This window comes from Lytechinus variegatus, chromosome 3, assembly GCF_018143015.1.
Source record: "Lytechinus variegatus isolate NC3 chromosome 3, Lvar_3.0, whole genome shotgun sequence".
Lineage (NCBI taxonomy): Eukaryota > Metazoa > Echinodermata > Echinoidea > Temnopleuroida > Toxopneustidae > Lytechinus > Lytechinus variegatus.
This window is the reverse complement of record NC_054742.1, coordinates 62,601,893-62,617,635: the sequence shown is the minus strand read 5'-3', so window position 1 is coordinate 62,617,635 and position 15,743 is coordinate 62,601,893. Positions and strand designations below refer to the sequence as shown.

General features: G+C 34.7%; 1 protein-coding gene across 1 annotated transcript; it reads left to right on the top strand.

Annotated features, from left to right (window-relative positions):
* Positions 1-1,777: 1,777 nt before the first annotated feature.
* LOC121411604 (uncharacterized PE-PGRS family protein PE_PGRS46-like) lies at positions 1,778-15,039 on the top strand. The gene is made up of 2 exons (XM_041604406.1): positions 1,778-2,410; positions 14,386-15,039. Exon 2 carries the CDS (start codon positions 14,500-14,502, stop codon positions 15,004-15,006), a length of 507 nt encoding a protein of 168 aa, XP_041460340.1. The 5' UTR covers positions 1,778-2,410; positions 14,386-14,499; the 3' UTR covers positions 15,007-15,039.
* The last annotated feature ends 704 nt before the right edge of the window (positions 15,040-15,743 follow it).

Below are 15,743 nucleotides of genomic sequence, written 5' to 3'. Positions count from 1 at the left end.
GTGCTTCGCGCTCGAATTTCATGATCGATGAGATTAGTATCTTGCTCAATAGGCTGATATGGAGCTTAAAATATCAAGTTTAAATTGACCTTTTTTCAGATTGTAATATCAAATGTTTTCAGCTCACTTGCATTATTGATCTTCATGATTAAAAAAATGTATTCAGAATGCCCAGATTCTATGTTTAAATCTAAAACATGCGCACGCACGTTTATTGAGATAGCCTTTATGTTCTTTATTTTAAATAATATGCTTAAATTATCCAGTTTCAGATCAGAATATCAATAATTGTCTGCTCGCGCTTCACGCTCGCATTATTCATGATACCCAATTAACCATATATTAATGATTTACAGAATATGAACAGAGTGCCCCGCTTTTAGGTCTAAAATCTCAATTTTCTTCCGCTAGAACGCTTGGCGCTCGCATCAATTGCTTAGTTACATACCTATCCCATTTATGATTGCAAAAGTGCTTAAAGAATGTCAATTTTAAGGTCGGAATGTCAAAAAGTTTTAGCTCGCGCTTCGCGCTCCCATTATTGAAATATTCGTGGATAGCTGTAAACAGTCCTTTACAGGTTCCTTTCCACTCATGTTAGAACATTTATTAAAAATTTCTGCTCGCGCTAGGTGTTCGCAGTAGTTATCTAGTTACATAGCATCTTGTTCAGGATCACAAACATTGCCCAGAATTTTAAATTTTCATGACAAAATACATGAAAGATAAAAAAAATTCGCTCGCGCTTCGCGCTCACACTTTTTATATAGGGCTTATGAGATTATTTCATCTTTATGTTGTTTTATAAGAATAAAGCTAAGAAGTGACTGATAATATTGGTGAAGATAATTTCAGGCCCCACCCCCTATTTGCGAAAGTCGAATCTGCTCTTGTGACACATACACACACATAAAAATATATTGCCCCCCCTGAAAAAAGCAAGGACCCCCCAGTGCCCCTCAGGAAAAAAATCCTAGCTACGCCACTGTGCTGAAATCAGAAAACACAAGCCATCTTGGAAAAGAAGTGCATATTATTCTCCTGTGACAAATCCATCTATGGATGGAAACAAACATTATTCCCTCCATTTTTACATATTTAAACTATTCTGTGAACGAATATTCGTCGCACCATCGCAGAGTATCATGAACAAACACATTCAACATGTATGATGTTTTCCAAAAGCAGTGGAGATCGAGACAAGGGCTTACAAGAAAAATAGAAAGATAATGAGAGAATGCTCTGAGAGTGGAGCGAGAAATAGAAAGAGATAGAGATATGAGAAAGGAGAGAGAGGGCGTGTTAGGTCAGACACGCTCACAATCATATACAGTATCATATCTGAACAATTAGAATTTAGGCCCATTAATCTGATTTTTTTTGGGGGGGGGTGAGGTAGGCGTTTATTAATAATGACCCTCTATCAAAAATAAAGAAATTAAAGCAATGATAAAACTGTTATTTGACGATTGACTATTTAGCCAAATTTTAAATCTGATAGTGATATGCTAACATAATTAGGCCTAAATTCTCCTTGCAAAACTCTTATTATATTTTGAGTTTGATATGTCTGTTTCAGCAGACTACCAGTTCTCAACTTAACTAAATGAATTCACTGAGGGCAACTCTCCATACTCTACACCTGAGGGGATGGAGAGAGAGCAAAATAGATGGAGGGGGAGCGTGGAAATTGAGGGTATCCCTTGCTATCTGAGCCGACTTGCGCGCGCTCAGACGTCAGAATAAATTTCTCCAGAATCGTCGCTCTCCGGCTCAGCTTATGACATTACATACAGCAGTGAAAAATGCGTATTCTTGATTAATGTTCGACATTGAAGCTCGCTCGCTCGGCTCCTCTTGCTTGTTGCATACGCTCTCGTGGTACAAATTAAGCATTTAAATGAGATTGGAGACCGCAGTGGGATGCTGAAGCACCTCTAACCGACCGGTGTGTCGTCAGATGATGCCGTTGTCGTAAATTCACCAGCATATCCAGCCGCAAGTTGGTCGACATACTGTCATATGGAAACATAAATTTCAACATTTTCAACCGTGCACTCTGTTTTATTTTTATCTGTTTTGACATATTAATATTTTGGATATCTGATGTGCGAACTTTCGGGTTACCGAAGCGGCGAAAGGAACAGGTGATGCCAACGATCTAGAATTTTCGCATGGTTCTTGCAGTTAATGGACATTAAGACCTTTTTGAAGTGATATACGGAATCACGTTGGTTCGCTGGCCTCCCCAATGCCGGACGATCACTGCCCAGATCGAACCACAACTTATCTCTATTTTCGGTAAGGGATCCCTTCTGCATTATCCATTCACGCATCACATCCATCACCATCACAAATCTCTCGGGACCAGACGGACGTTCTACGGGAGAGAATTTTAACACTTCCACAGGTGAGTACAGTGGACTTAACGTGTCTTGAGTATCAAATTGTGATTTCAAAGTATCCCTAGAGTAGACCTAGGCTGAAATCCCATCCGCTGTTCCGGAGAATTAAAAAAAATCTGATTTTTTTGTCCACCCCCCAAATTTAGAAAGTGTTAACGAACTCAGAAGAAACAGCAGATATATCAGTCTACCCTAGACTAGAGTCTAGACTTGGTTGGTAATCCTTTTTAGGGGCCTAAATTATTGGCACACATATGTTGCTGCTTATCTACCCAGACACATCCATGCATATCACACTGTCTTTTGTAGTAAATATATAGCCCCCACCTGGCCCCTACCCCAACCTCTCTACCCAGGGACAGAGGGAGGGGATGGGGTGGCAGTGCCTGCCAGAATATTTTGATAGGGAGGGGCTATTTATCAATTATTTAACAGTGTGATATGCTTGGATGACTTGGGCATGTTAGAAGAAGTTTTTCACCCACTTATGTGTGCAAAAAATTTATGCCCCTACCCTTGTTTGTGTATAGTGTAAACAATTCTCTTAGTGTATAGAACTTTCACCTTAATCCTATATTGATTGATTTATTGATTGGTTGAATTTATAGACTTCTTCATTTCAAACAAATTTATAGAGTAAGTAGGAACAAATCAGAATATGAATAACAGAAATGAAAAATTGTAGCTCTTTATCATGATATTTGAATAACATGAACATAGCCCTTAGTAAAGAAAATGAAAAGATTACTCCTGGAATTAAGGCAGCCAGCTTGAGCCATATAAATTGTTGTCTTACTCATGTTACTGCCTTATACCTTAAATTTAGGCCTGCATTATATTTTGTTACCATAAAAAAATCTTTAAATACCTCTATAACTTTAGATTGAATAATCCTTGTCCCAGTTTCATTTGGTTGTTCAATATACAGTATGTTATACAATGTTTTTTTTATACAGAATGTGAAAGTTGTGACTTTCTAGGTTAGTTTAATGTAGACAGGGCTAGACATAGACAGATGGTTATGGATACTGAAAGTCTTAAAACCCATCACAACCTCCCAGGTTTATGAATCCATTTTGATTTTTTTAATGTCTTTAGATTATTTTTTTTCAGCCTACATGAACATATAATAAGTAATCAATAACCCAAATTATAAACTAAAAGTGAGCTATAGCTTTAGACTGTATGTAAATTTTTACAAATGCACTCGGTAAGGACAAATAATGTTGCTAATATTTCAAGAACAGACTATAGAGCTCAATTAAGGGGTCATGACTGTAGTTTAATTCTTCAGTAAGATCTAAATAGTGTTGAAATGTCAGGGTGTATTTGTATTAAGTCTGTTAATAACTAGATCCAATGTTATAAGGGGTTGATTCATGGGGTGCACGTTTTAATTCAAAGACTTGTTATTACATGGAGACATAATGGGTAACCATCCTGTTTTCAAAAATGTGCTTCAAATGTCAAGGTTAAAAACTTGGCTTATTAAACCACAGACAGATTAGCCTAGATCTGAAAACATTAACAACATTACCCTTGAATATCTATTAAACAATCCAGACAGTACTTGAAATTAGAAAAATCCAAGTTAAATCACATAAAAATACAATTGATATAGTGTTACAAGCAATAGCGTTATAGAATATAGGGTACATAAAATAGTTTGGAGAAAGACTACACTAGTATATCCAAAATATTAATATAGTTTTCATCTCATTATAAAAGTAGATATTTATAAAATACAAATGAATTCTTGGGAAGGGATGCCTGTTAAGTGCTCAGAGAGGTTATTGCACATATTGAGTGCTTTATAAAAAATGAAATTTTATATTATTCTATTACATAATGAATTTTAGCCCCTCTGAAAGCAATATTGAATATCTGTGGTGTACGCATTATGTATTTACTGTGATTCTAAATTATATAGAGGAAATATATTCATAATGTACCATTATTGGGACAAACAATGCTGTCCTTGATTGTATTATAGGAAACAAGGCATTAGCATATTCCTAGCAAGCTTTTGATGACAGACACACACACCCAAGCGAGCTTAATTAAAATGGCCCTGATTGCTTTGTCTTTATAACATGTAAAACCCTATTGATCCTCATCAACTTATCGCAGGGCTTGCATGCTGCTACCCCCACGGGTGCTCCCATATTGATTTCAGAGCCAACTATTATTTGCACTTTAACTCCATATACTTTGTCATTGTTGATCTTTTTACATTTACATCCTTTTCCCTTCAATACAATCTTCTTCTTTATGTCTCCTTTCCTTCTTTGTCATTCTTCCTTTCTCTCTTTCCATTTTTTCTTTCTCATTTTTTTCTTTCTCATTTTTTTCTTTCTCATACTCTCTTACTTAACTCACTCTCGTCATATCTGTCTCTGTCCGTTTCCCTACAGTTTAAAGCTACTGAAAACATCCAATTTAAAGGGGGAGTGAACTGTGTGTGTGTCTCTCATCGACTGTGTGTTATAAATACATAGTCTTAAAATATACGTTTTCAGATATCTACTAATACTACAGAGAATAAATTGACCTATAATTGTATTTGTATAGTGAAACTAAAATGTTTTGAGAGGAAAAGTAATTGTTTTGCTACTTGGTAACATAATTATTTCGGTATAAATGTACTGAGTTGTTAATTAGCATGTTATCATTCAAGTGATGGGTCAGGAAACTAGTTGAGGATGCGAGATGGCGCTATTGGTTTGTACTGCTTTAAATGGCTGATAGTAAACTTGTTATTGAAGTGTTGTATCTATTTTTTTTGGTAATAAGTATTTATGAAAAGGACCCTTTGTTTATCATTTAAATATCTTTCTCTAGACTCAGCTATGCCTATGTCTCATCTTTTTTTTTCTCTCTAGATACTTCATTTCACCATCCACCTTTTCTTCATAATCCACCTTGTACCCATGTGTCTCATATATCTATATCCCTATCTTGATAGTCTGTGTTTGTAACATAATGTTTAGAGTGTTTCCTTTTATATTAATCAATCTTTTCACTTGCCAACTATTCTTCATATCTTTTTTTATGAGATAACATGTCTACCTCCTCCATTATCTTATTCCACAGCCTTTCTTTCTATCTTTATCATTTACTCTTGTTACAATGATGCTTTAGATTGAAATTCTCTCATTACACCAAGCCAGGACTTTCAAGCATACACCAAACCAATTCCCCCCAATGATAATGTATCCATTTTGTTCTGCAGGCTACATCTCTTTTGATTGGCCTTTTTCCTCGGACAAATATCTGTATCGCTCTCTAAGTATTTGAATTAATTTAATAGCTCTCTTATATTTCAGGATTTTAGTTATTTATGATTATGGCAAGCTCTTGCAAAATGTGTCTATTCTGCTACTGCTGCTGCTGTTGCTACTACTATTACTTTTATTACCAGTGCAATTTATACTTCTTCTCTACATTTACTCAAGTAGTGTGTAAAATGATAATACCAAATACTTTTGATTTCATTTAACATCAGTTAGTGTGTTATATAGGCCTACAGAAAAAAATTAAAAGAATGAATTCAATAAGGTTTCCTTAAGATAGTGACACGGCGTGGAATTTCAAGCAAGATGGAGTTATTATAAAGTTCGTTTTGCAAGTCTAATGAACTTAATTCAAACTATTGATTTGTTAATGATTCTATGAATAATCCCCCCTACTAAGCAGAGGCGGGTGTTACTTTCTAATTCAGTATTCATTACTTTAACCATTGGTAGTTTAATGTGATGGGGAAGGTGGAAAGAGAAAAGGGAGAGAGAAAGAAAGAAAACAAGGGAGAGAGAAAGAAAACAAGGGAGAGAAAAAGAAAACAAGGGAGAGAAAAAGAAAACAAGGGATAGAAAAATGGGGATGGGATGAAGATGGGGAAAAAGAGAGAAGAGGTAGAAGAAGGATATCGGGGTAGATGTGAGGGGGGGGGGGGGGGGGGTGGTGGAGGTCTGGAGGAGCAAGAGTGGTAGAGAAGAGGGAAATGAATATCAGGAGCACATTTCTGATATACATGTAAGATTCTGATCTGTATTCTACACTTTATTGATCATTGCCAAAGCCATTGTACATAGAGCTTCCACCGGGGGGTGGGACAGTCAAATGTATTGCTGTACACATGCCTGACCAAATTATTTTCAAGCACCCCCCTAAACAATATTTTTTCTGTGTGCAAAATAACCCCCTTAAACAATTTTTTTCACAGGCTTTATTTACACATTTTGGCCCCAATTTTCTTGAAAATCAGTATTTTTTATACCCTTAACAAGTGCATGCGCGGCCCTTGTCCAAAACTGAAAAAAACCCTCTAAACGTATTTTTAAATATTTGACTGCACCCCCCCCCCCCCCCCCGGAGCTTCCATAAGAATCTTGACATGAAAATGTCAGGTACAAATACAGATAAATATATGATAATGAAAACTGCATTCGTTGAAAGGGAAGAGGAAAGGAGAGGGAAGGGGAAAGAAAAGGGTGAGGGGGGGGGGCACACACCTGCACCCATCAATAATCTAAGGAATTGAAAGAAAATGTCAATGAATCATGTATAATTCACACTCTATTAAACATGTATTCAAGAAATTGAGAAGCCATTGTGTAGTCATGGTGTGGATTTGTATCACAACTATAGTCTATAATTACCACTGAATGTAACAATGAAGACTGTAATAGGCAATTTGTTGTCTCTCTGATTGAATTGACTAATTAAAGAATTGCATGAAACGATGAAAGTGCATTGGCCTTCACCCTTGATTAATATCACAATGACTTGCATGAAACTGGAATTTTATACCCTCATTGTTACCCTTTGTTAACAATCTGTCATCTTTGTATGCAGGCATAGGTTCAGATATCACATTCATTAACCATTTGAATACCAGTTTATTTTATTTTCATACATTAAACAAGAGTCCCTAGGTTCTAGTAGCCAATGGGATACTAGAGGAATGTAAAAAAAGGGAACAATTAGATTTCTGATATTTGATTGCAGGAAGTCTCAACACACAATTTAAAGAAATTGATAATTTTCGAACTGTCAAAATATTTAGAGAAAACATGACGTGGTACTATTTTCCCATTCTTGTGAAAGGATTTCATACTTTCTTTGCAAATTTGTTTAAATTCATATCTGCATTATGTTCTACAAAATGAATAAATGTAATATTTATTTTATATTTACTTTAAAAAAGAAAATTGAATTGTGTTATACACACTCTTCAATGATAATCATATTGTTTTCAATGTTCTGTTAAGGAGACTCAGTTGATTGAATGACCATATCTAGACACAAGTCAACATAAACATAATGCCATTGCACAGGTAACCTTTAAGAGTTCCCTTAATGTCAAAAACAATCTCATAGATTGATGGGTGCATGATTATTAGGGAACCCATACTGGGGAAATATATTAGTTAATGAACTTGGTAAGCTTTAATGAAGTAAGTTCAGTGTGTAGCGACCGATGTTTACATTTTAGGCATTAAGAAAAATACGAGTTATTGCAAATACATTTTGCTCTTAATTCTAAGAATGTAGAGACAGAGCACAAAAACTGTCCAGAAACATATTTTTGAATAAACAATATCAATGTTCTCGGGTTGGGATGTTGATTATTGTATGAAATAGGTCACAAGACTTACATGGAAATTCAATCTTTTTAATGATTAAAATTGATATACTTCAACAATTTTTAGACAGAAAAGGGAAAATCTTTTGAAGTAAATATCAATGGTAAAGATATAAAATTTGTTGGTGTTAACGTTCTTGATGGTCTAACATCAAACACACCCAGAATGGGGGGGGGGGGGCACAATAGAGGAGGTATCTATCTTGAGATGGTAAGTAGGAGGAGGAGGGAGGAAGTAGGAGAGTGATGGAGAATTAGAAGGGATAGGTGGAGAAGGAAGGAGAAAGGAAGGGGGGGGGGGTTGGATGGGAAGGGATGCATTCTAAAGAGCAACTCATCGCCTGTATAGGCCCACTTTTCTTCATGCCTGCACCAGTAAATTCTTCATATTGAGTATGCAATTTTGTTATTGTTGTTTCAATTGATTGTTTGCTGTTGTTTCCCTGTATCCAAGAACATTTCTTCATCCATCTCCTTCAAAATAAACAACCTTGGTGGAGAACCCTTATAAAAACATCTCATCTGTCTAGACCAGGTGTGATTGTGATACAATGATCAATGTTGACATGGATAGCACCTTCCCTCAAAATATCCTTGGGATACATTCACACATTCATGGTGCAGTGTGTTTAGATGAAGAATGCTTCCTTCTCACATTCTACAAAAATGTTGAGTAAAACTTTAGCAAACCTTGGGTAAAAAGGAAGCTTTTGTGCTTATTTGGTAAAGTATAAAAGTGAAATAAAAAGCATGTTTCATAGGAAAATTTGACAAAACATTGCATAAGATATTAACAAAATTTTGCATAATTTTACCCATCCAACATATATGTCATTATCCAATTGGATTATTATAGACTGTATCAGAGTTAAATTCATCAAAGGATGATGTGTCTACAGTGAGGTGTTATCTGCCTTCTAGGGAAAGTGCACCATGATATTATATTGGTCTTTAGAAATTATATGTCTGGTAATCAGAGGAATGTAGGCTACAGATGGGAAAGTTTTAGCGAAGACTCTAAGAGTGATTGAATAAAAACCATCTCTGTGATTAGAAGTGCAAAATTAGAGAAACTATCAGGGGTGTGAAACTTTAAATTGTAGAAAGGCCTGCTTTTATTATGCATTTAATTACATTTTTATTCTAAGAAAATTAATGATAATAATGTAAAATTTAGTTTTTAATTGAAGAAAAAATGATATTACATGTAGTGTTCTTCTAAGAAATTATTTATTTGGGTTACTTACTGTGTCTGAAATTTATTTTAACGTATTGATGTCATTACTATTCCTAATTATGTCCCAAGTATGAATAGGGTCAAAAGAGCTCTGCTATTTTTCTTGAAAAAATATTTTGTTCCTCAACCAAGGTCATGATTTTGAATGCATTGTGATGGCTCATGTAAAGAATATAGGAAGTGTGCATACAAGGAAATTCATTTTAGTTTCTGTATATTACCATTTGTCTGTATATTAGTGATTGTAATTATATAGGCCTATATTTTTTATTTAAACCGAAATGCTATCAAGAAATTATAGGGAAGTATATATTAATATATTGAAACTAATAAACATATATATCATTCAAGACAATTAAAGACACTGATCATTTTGTGAAATGAGTATAATTAGTTGATTACTAGTGTAAATTAGAATTGTGGAACATGGGAATGCCCTTTCTGCATGAATGTTTTCAGGAATAGACATTAGTTAATGAGCTAAAAATAATAAAGTCAGCTTCTGTCTTAACAAAATAATAAATAAAACATTTTCATTCCAGATAATTAAGCCCTTGTAGGCACAATAAGAGATAAAAATATGTGTATATTGTCTATAATACTTCCAAGCAGTATATAACAACATAACCTCACTTATCTTTAGAATGTTATGACTCAAACTTGAAATGATTGAAAAGGTAGAAATTTGGTGGGGCATGTTTGTCAGACGATAATTGGTCACAACATTGGAAACATTTCATTCTATAATGTAAAAGAATTCAATTGACAAGGGAAGTGAAGTTTCTTCTGCAGGAAGCATCTATTTAATATCACGTCGATTGACATGGCCGACCGCAAACTAATATGTTTGTTCCACTCAGGGGATATGTTTTTGAAATTCCAGCAGAAGGGGATACAAATTGGTTTTCTGTCTCTCTGTAATTTAGCCACATGCTTGAATGTCTTTTAATTTCACACTGAACAGAGAAGACCACAGCAGATAATATGTTACCATGTGGAAGTATCATTTATTGAAGGCTGTCTGATCCACATCGATCAGATTGAAATTCAATTTTAGATGATGAAAGCAATGTTTTCCTATGCAGAGAATATTGAAGTATTTTCTGGCTGCATTATTCATTATTTTTTATTTTTGATGAAGGATTCAAGCTCTGCATAATGTATTGACTAAAATAAGAAATACTGGATTTGCAAAAATGATGATGATCAGGGCTCCCATTGCATTAAAATTTCTATTATAGTAAATGTGCCATCCAATGGTATCTTTCATGATATCCTTGATTCTGATTGGCTGTTGAGCCTTGTTACCATGGTTGTTACCATTGGAAGGCAAGGTTACCATAAGACCCTTATAAGGTATTGCAGATTTTTTTGTTTATTGATTTGACTGAATTAGAAACTTGATAAATGAGGAAAGTAGATATTGCATCGGCCTTTAATATGCTTTAATAGCATGTCAAACAATTATTTAAAAGAAACAACTAATTTTTACTTTTGAGTTATGCATTAAGTTATATATATTAGTGAAAGACAAGTAATCACAAAATCCTCCAGATTTTGATTAAAAAATATATTTTTTGTGTCATATGATGTATGTTTATATTACTGAATATCTCTTGACAGAGTCAATCAGCTTGTAATTAGTTGAATTATATGCATAGATAATATATAATATATTCATACAGCATGGCACCTAAGCTTACCTTAAAGAAAAAACAACAACTAAATTTACTTTAACTATTGTTTTTTTTTCTGGAAGATTGATCTCTTTTAGTAGCAAATAATGAAATGAGTTTCTTGTTGCGTATCACCTGCTCTCATCAGTATTCAATGTCACATACTCTAATGAGGTATCAAATCACCTGAGGTGTTTATGTCACGCCATATTAGTGCCTTATTCTATGTCTGTACCTGTCGGTGCCTGCGACGCTGTGAGCGTAGGGTGTTTGGACGCGGCATGAGCTCCATGGATGCAGTGATGTTACTGCTTGGGGAGGAGAATGAGACAGAAGGTTAAATTGAAAGATATGGAGGGGAGGAGAAATTTAGGAATGATGGAAGGAAGAAAGATGGAGAGGGAGACAGAGAGGGAGATGCAGGGTCAAACTGAGAAGAGAGAGGTGTGTGTGTGGGGGGGGGGGGGGCTGACATAACCAGGAGAAAATAGAGGGGTAAATAGTGATTAAGATTCATGTTTATGCATTTAGGGGAAATAAGATACTATAAGATGGGTTTAAAAAATGTTCATTGCCAGACATTTGCTAATAATTCAATACATTTTGTGGTTAAAAGCAACTTTGGTAGCCAGGAGCAGATCTGATGATTAGAGGATTATGAAACAGGAAAGGGGGAGGGATAGAAGAAAGAAATTGTGTGACCTAATTTTCATTTTTAAGTAGAACTTAACTTTACAATTAAATTATTTTGAAGTTACCTATAATTTAAATCAAAATGTTATTTTTTTTCATTCAAGGTGGTGGGGCATTAGTGAGTTTGATACTCCTTTTTGGGTATTATTATTTTTACCTACATTTTATTCTAATTGAGGCAAGAAAATTTGCCAAATGTCAAATGTCTATGTGGACTTCAATTGATATGATACATTGCACATTTCGGGTATGTTGCATTGTTTTTTCTTCATTATGTAAATTTCTTAATATAAGAAGAAAAGTATAAAGAAACTGTATTATTGGTATCTTGATGGAGAGACTGCCATAAAGAGGTGTTTAAAATAGCTTATATCCACCATATTGCAATTATATGCTTTGAGTTTGGATATTTGCAGCTAAAGTCTCTCCTTGTATTTTCCTCATCCTTTACAACTGAGTTAAGGGATAAACACAATGATTAAAATCAAATAAACAGAATATTCACAGATGCTCAATTTCCCATAAATATACATAATTTAGACAATTTGGAAAATCATATATGCATATTTTTTTTTTTTTTTCAAAAAATATACTCAATAATTAATTTATTTTCATTGATATATTTTATTTGCTTTTGTAGGGGTTTGAATATGAATGCATTAAATCTCTGGCAACTTTTCTCCATACAAATTTCTATTAAAAAGCAAGTTACTAGAAAGAGTTGTATCATTCCTACTGAGTTTTGGTTGGAGACAAGTTCCCAATGTATGTTTTAATCTGAAGTCATATAATAGGTGGAGAAAATAATTTAAATGTGTTTAGGGATGGTTTAAAGGTATAGTTGCAGCAAACATTTTTTTTCATGAGAAAGTTTTTAAAATCAATGTTACTTGTAGAAATATTATCATACATCTAGATCTGGTACATTAATGTAAACTTAGATGAAATCTTAGCTCAAAAATAAATAATTCTGATGATCACTAACACAAAAAATATATTAGGACAGTGTATTGATATTGCTTCGAAAAATACCTGACATTTGACGGAATTCCATTTTTATTTCGCTCATTTCTCAGCAATTACACATTTTCTTTTAGAGCTACTTGGCACATATTTTTTATTTATACATAGGCCTACTCTTTTTGGAGGTAATTTCATTTGATTCTGTTTGAACTCATTTTGAGATTGTTACCACAATGGGTATTTTGGAATTTTTTTTTTGGGGAAAATACTATCCTTTTCTGTATACTCTCAACTGGGTTTAAGAAAGGTCAAGTTGCTGCCTCGCTAGTAGAGTCATGGAGAGAAAGGGGGTCCTACAGGGGGAAATTGCCTACACACTTGACTTGGCAGACGCTCAAAGCTTCATTAAAGGGTCAAACCAATCATACAGACACTAATTTCATGTAAGACAAGTCGGTTGCTAATGACAATAAAAATTGATAACAAATTTTGGTAATTTACCTAGGATACATATATGAATATCAATAATAAGACAGAATGTGTCAATGAATTTATTTGATGGATTTATTTGTAAGCAATGTAGAACTTCATTTTCCAGAAAATATGTCTGTATTGTGTGCGTGGTGCATGACAATCTTCCTAAACCACATCAGACATGCTCACTCTTATCATACCTGTCAGGTTCCATGCTCATATCCAGCTACACCCACGTAAAGATCTGGAATATTCTCTTTTGTATAAATCACCATCTTTGATATCTTTATATCTGCAAACTCAAAATGCCAACCAGAAAGCTAGCAAATTCATTTTTCAGAGTGATATTTACATACTTTCCACCAGTAGTATACAATGATCTTTAAATATCTGTGATTAATATAGCACCATAATCCCACAACATAATGCTGTAGTAGGCCTACATGGTTAGGTGTCTAATCCAATCTATTCCAACACTATGACAGAAACCACAATGAAGCTCCATTGCAAAGTCAACCTTGAATAACTTGAACTTTCATGAAGTAGAAAAAAAATCCCCCTCATGAAGTCTATTGTTTATTTTTGTTACCCATCATACAATGTCTTATGTATACACTATTGCACAAGTCCGAGAAACAGGGATAATTTTATTGTGATTCATTGAGAGAAACAGAAGTGTTATAGAAAGTATATGGAATGGAAGGAGCATAACGAAGGACAATACTTATGATTTTTTTTTAAATCATAAATATTTTTTTGTAAAATTTGTTATAGAATAAAGCTTGACATATGGTGAAATGATGTTTCAGTTTAAAACAGAAGGAAAATAATATGAAGTTGTATGAGTTAGAACATGCAGCACATGAAATTCTCAATATAATACCAATAAACAAAAGGCGTACATAATGTTACTGATGCATAATGACTTCATAAAAAAAATCATGCTACAATATTGTCTTTACTTCTTTAGTTAACTGTCAAAATTCTATTTTGCTAAAGCATATTTTCCTCTTACTTTTTAAAGGACCCATTGTAAACAATTTAATGTATTTACTTTTAATAACAAAAACATGACTTTAACTCTGTTCGTGATATTTTGAAAATGATTAATTGATTATTGCTGTTAAAAATACAAAAAGAGCAGACTGTAATGGTAAACATCCAAGTCTATCACAAACGTTAATCCTACATAGCACATTTCTCTAAACTGTACAGACCATAATGGTATAGCCACTTGCTAATCTTTCTTCCATGGCTAATTGTTACACCCCTGTGCACTGATTGCTTTCACAGAAGTACGTTCAGCTCGATTGAAGCGTCTTTTTTCACCGAACCCTCTCTGTTCCCTCCTGTGCTTCATCCATCACCTGACGGTACCAAGCTGACATCAGGCAGACAGTGTTCTAGATGATGGATAACCCAGTAGAGACTGGTATCCTCTCGGGCGATCCCTTCTCACACCAGTACGAGGTGAACAGCAATGAGAAGGTGTACTCGGAGGGCACCACTGGCAAGGTAGAGACCGGTGGTGAGATGGAGAAGACTTCCGGAGACACCAGGGATGCCGATGGTGGCGGCGGTGGGATTGTGGAGGAGGATGGTTTCGGTGGCATCGTTGTAAAGGAGGGTAAAGGTGGGACGGATGCTGGGAATGGCCTTGGTGATGGAGAAGGACACATCGGTGATGGTCACGGAGATGATGATGTAGTAATGGCTGATGTGGATGCAGAGGATGGCTATGTAGGAGGAGCAGGAGAAGGAGCAGTAGGAGATGTCCCTGAGGAATGCATTGGTAATGGAGGCTTGGATCAGGCTCAACCAGCTGTTCTAGAGAATGAGAAACAGAATGGTAGACGAAGTGGTGAGTTGTTTTGTTTTCTATTTATACAAGTTGGGATATTTCCTTTCGAATAAATGGGAATAGCATTTACTAAATCAAGTTGGATCTGCTTGTTATTTCTCATGAATTTCCAAGTGAATCGAAGCTGTTTAAGCATTCGAAACTCCATTGACCAACTTGAAGATGTGACTGGTATGACCATTACAACAAAGCAATTCTTTGTTAACTGTGTGAAGGTCAAGTTTCCGAATGTTGGAAGTAATTTGACTGTCTTGTAAGTGACTTGTTAATAACTTTCCCATCTCTTGGTGCTTTCAGACTTACTCGGATCACCAGAATATACACAAATTTACAGGTACTTGTTTAGGTATTTAAATACATGATAGTCATTTTCCCACTCAATTTTCAGGTTGGTCTGAAAGCTCCTTCAGAGTAGAATTTTCGCTGACATTATCTAACTGTTCTGTTTCATTTACGTTTTTGCCGTAGAAGATTCTGATGACTTTAATTTTATAGTGCATAGATGCTGCAAAAGAATTCTTTGAACTCCTTTGGATTGTTTTAATTGCATATTTCCATGCCTTTATGCAATATGTTTGTTGAAATTGTTTCACGACTTCCTTCCTATCGTTTCTCTTTAAAATTGTGTCACACATAGAAAGCTTCTTGGTTTATTTTCAGTTGAATTGGATATATCTATTGGCTGATAACGCATAAAAATGATCTTGCAATTTTTTTTTGTATAATGAAATATGATGACATAGTAAAGTAATCCTGTACACATGATACCAATAAATACACATAATTGCAC

Coding starts and splice junctions, on each gene's coding strand:
- LOC121411604 (XM_041604406.1), top strand. CDS start 14,500: ATGATGGATAACCCAGTAGAGACTGGTATCCTCTCGGGCGATCCCTTC.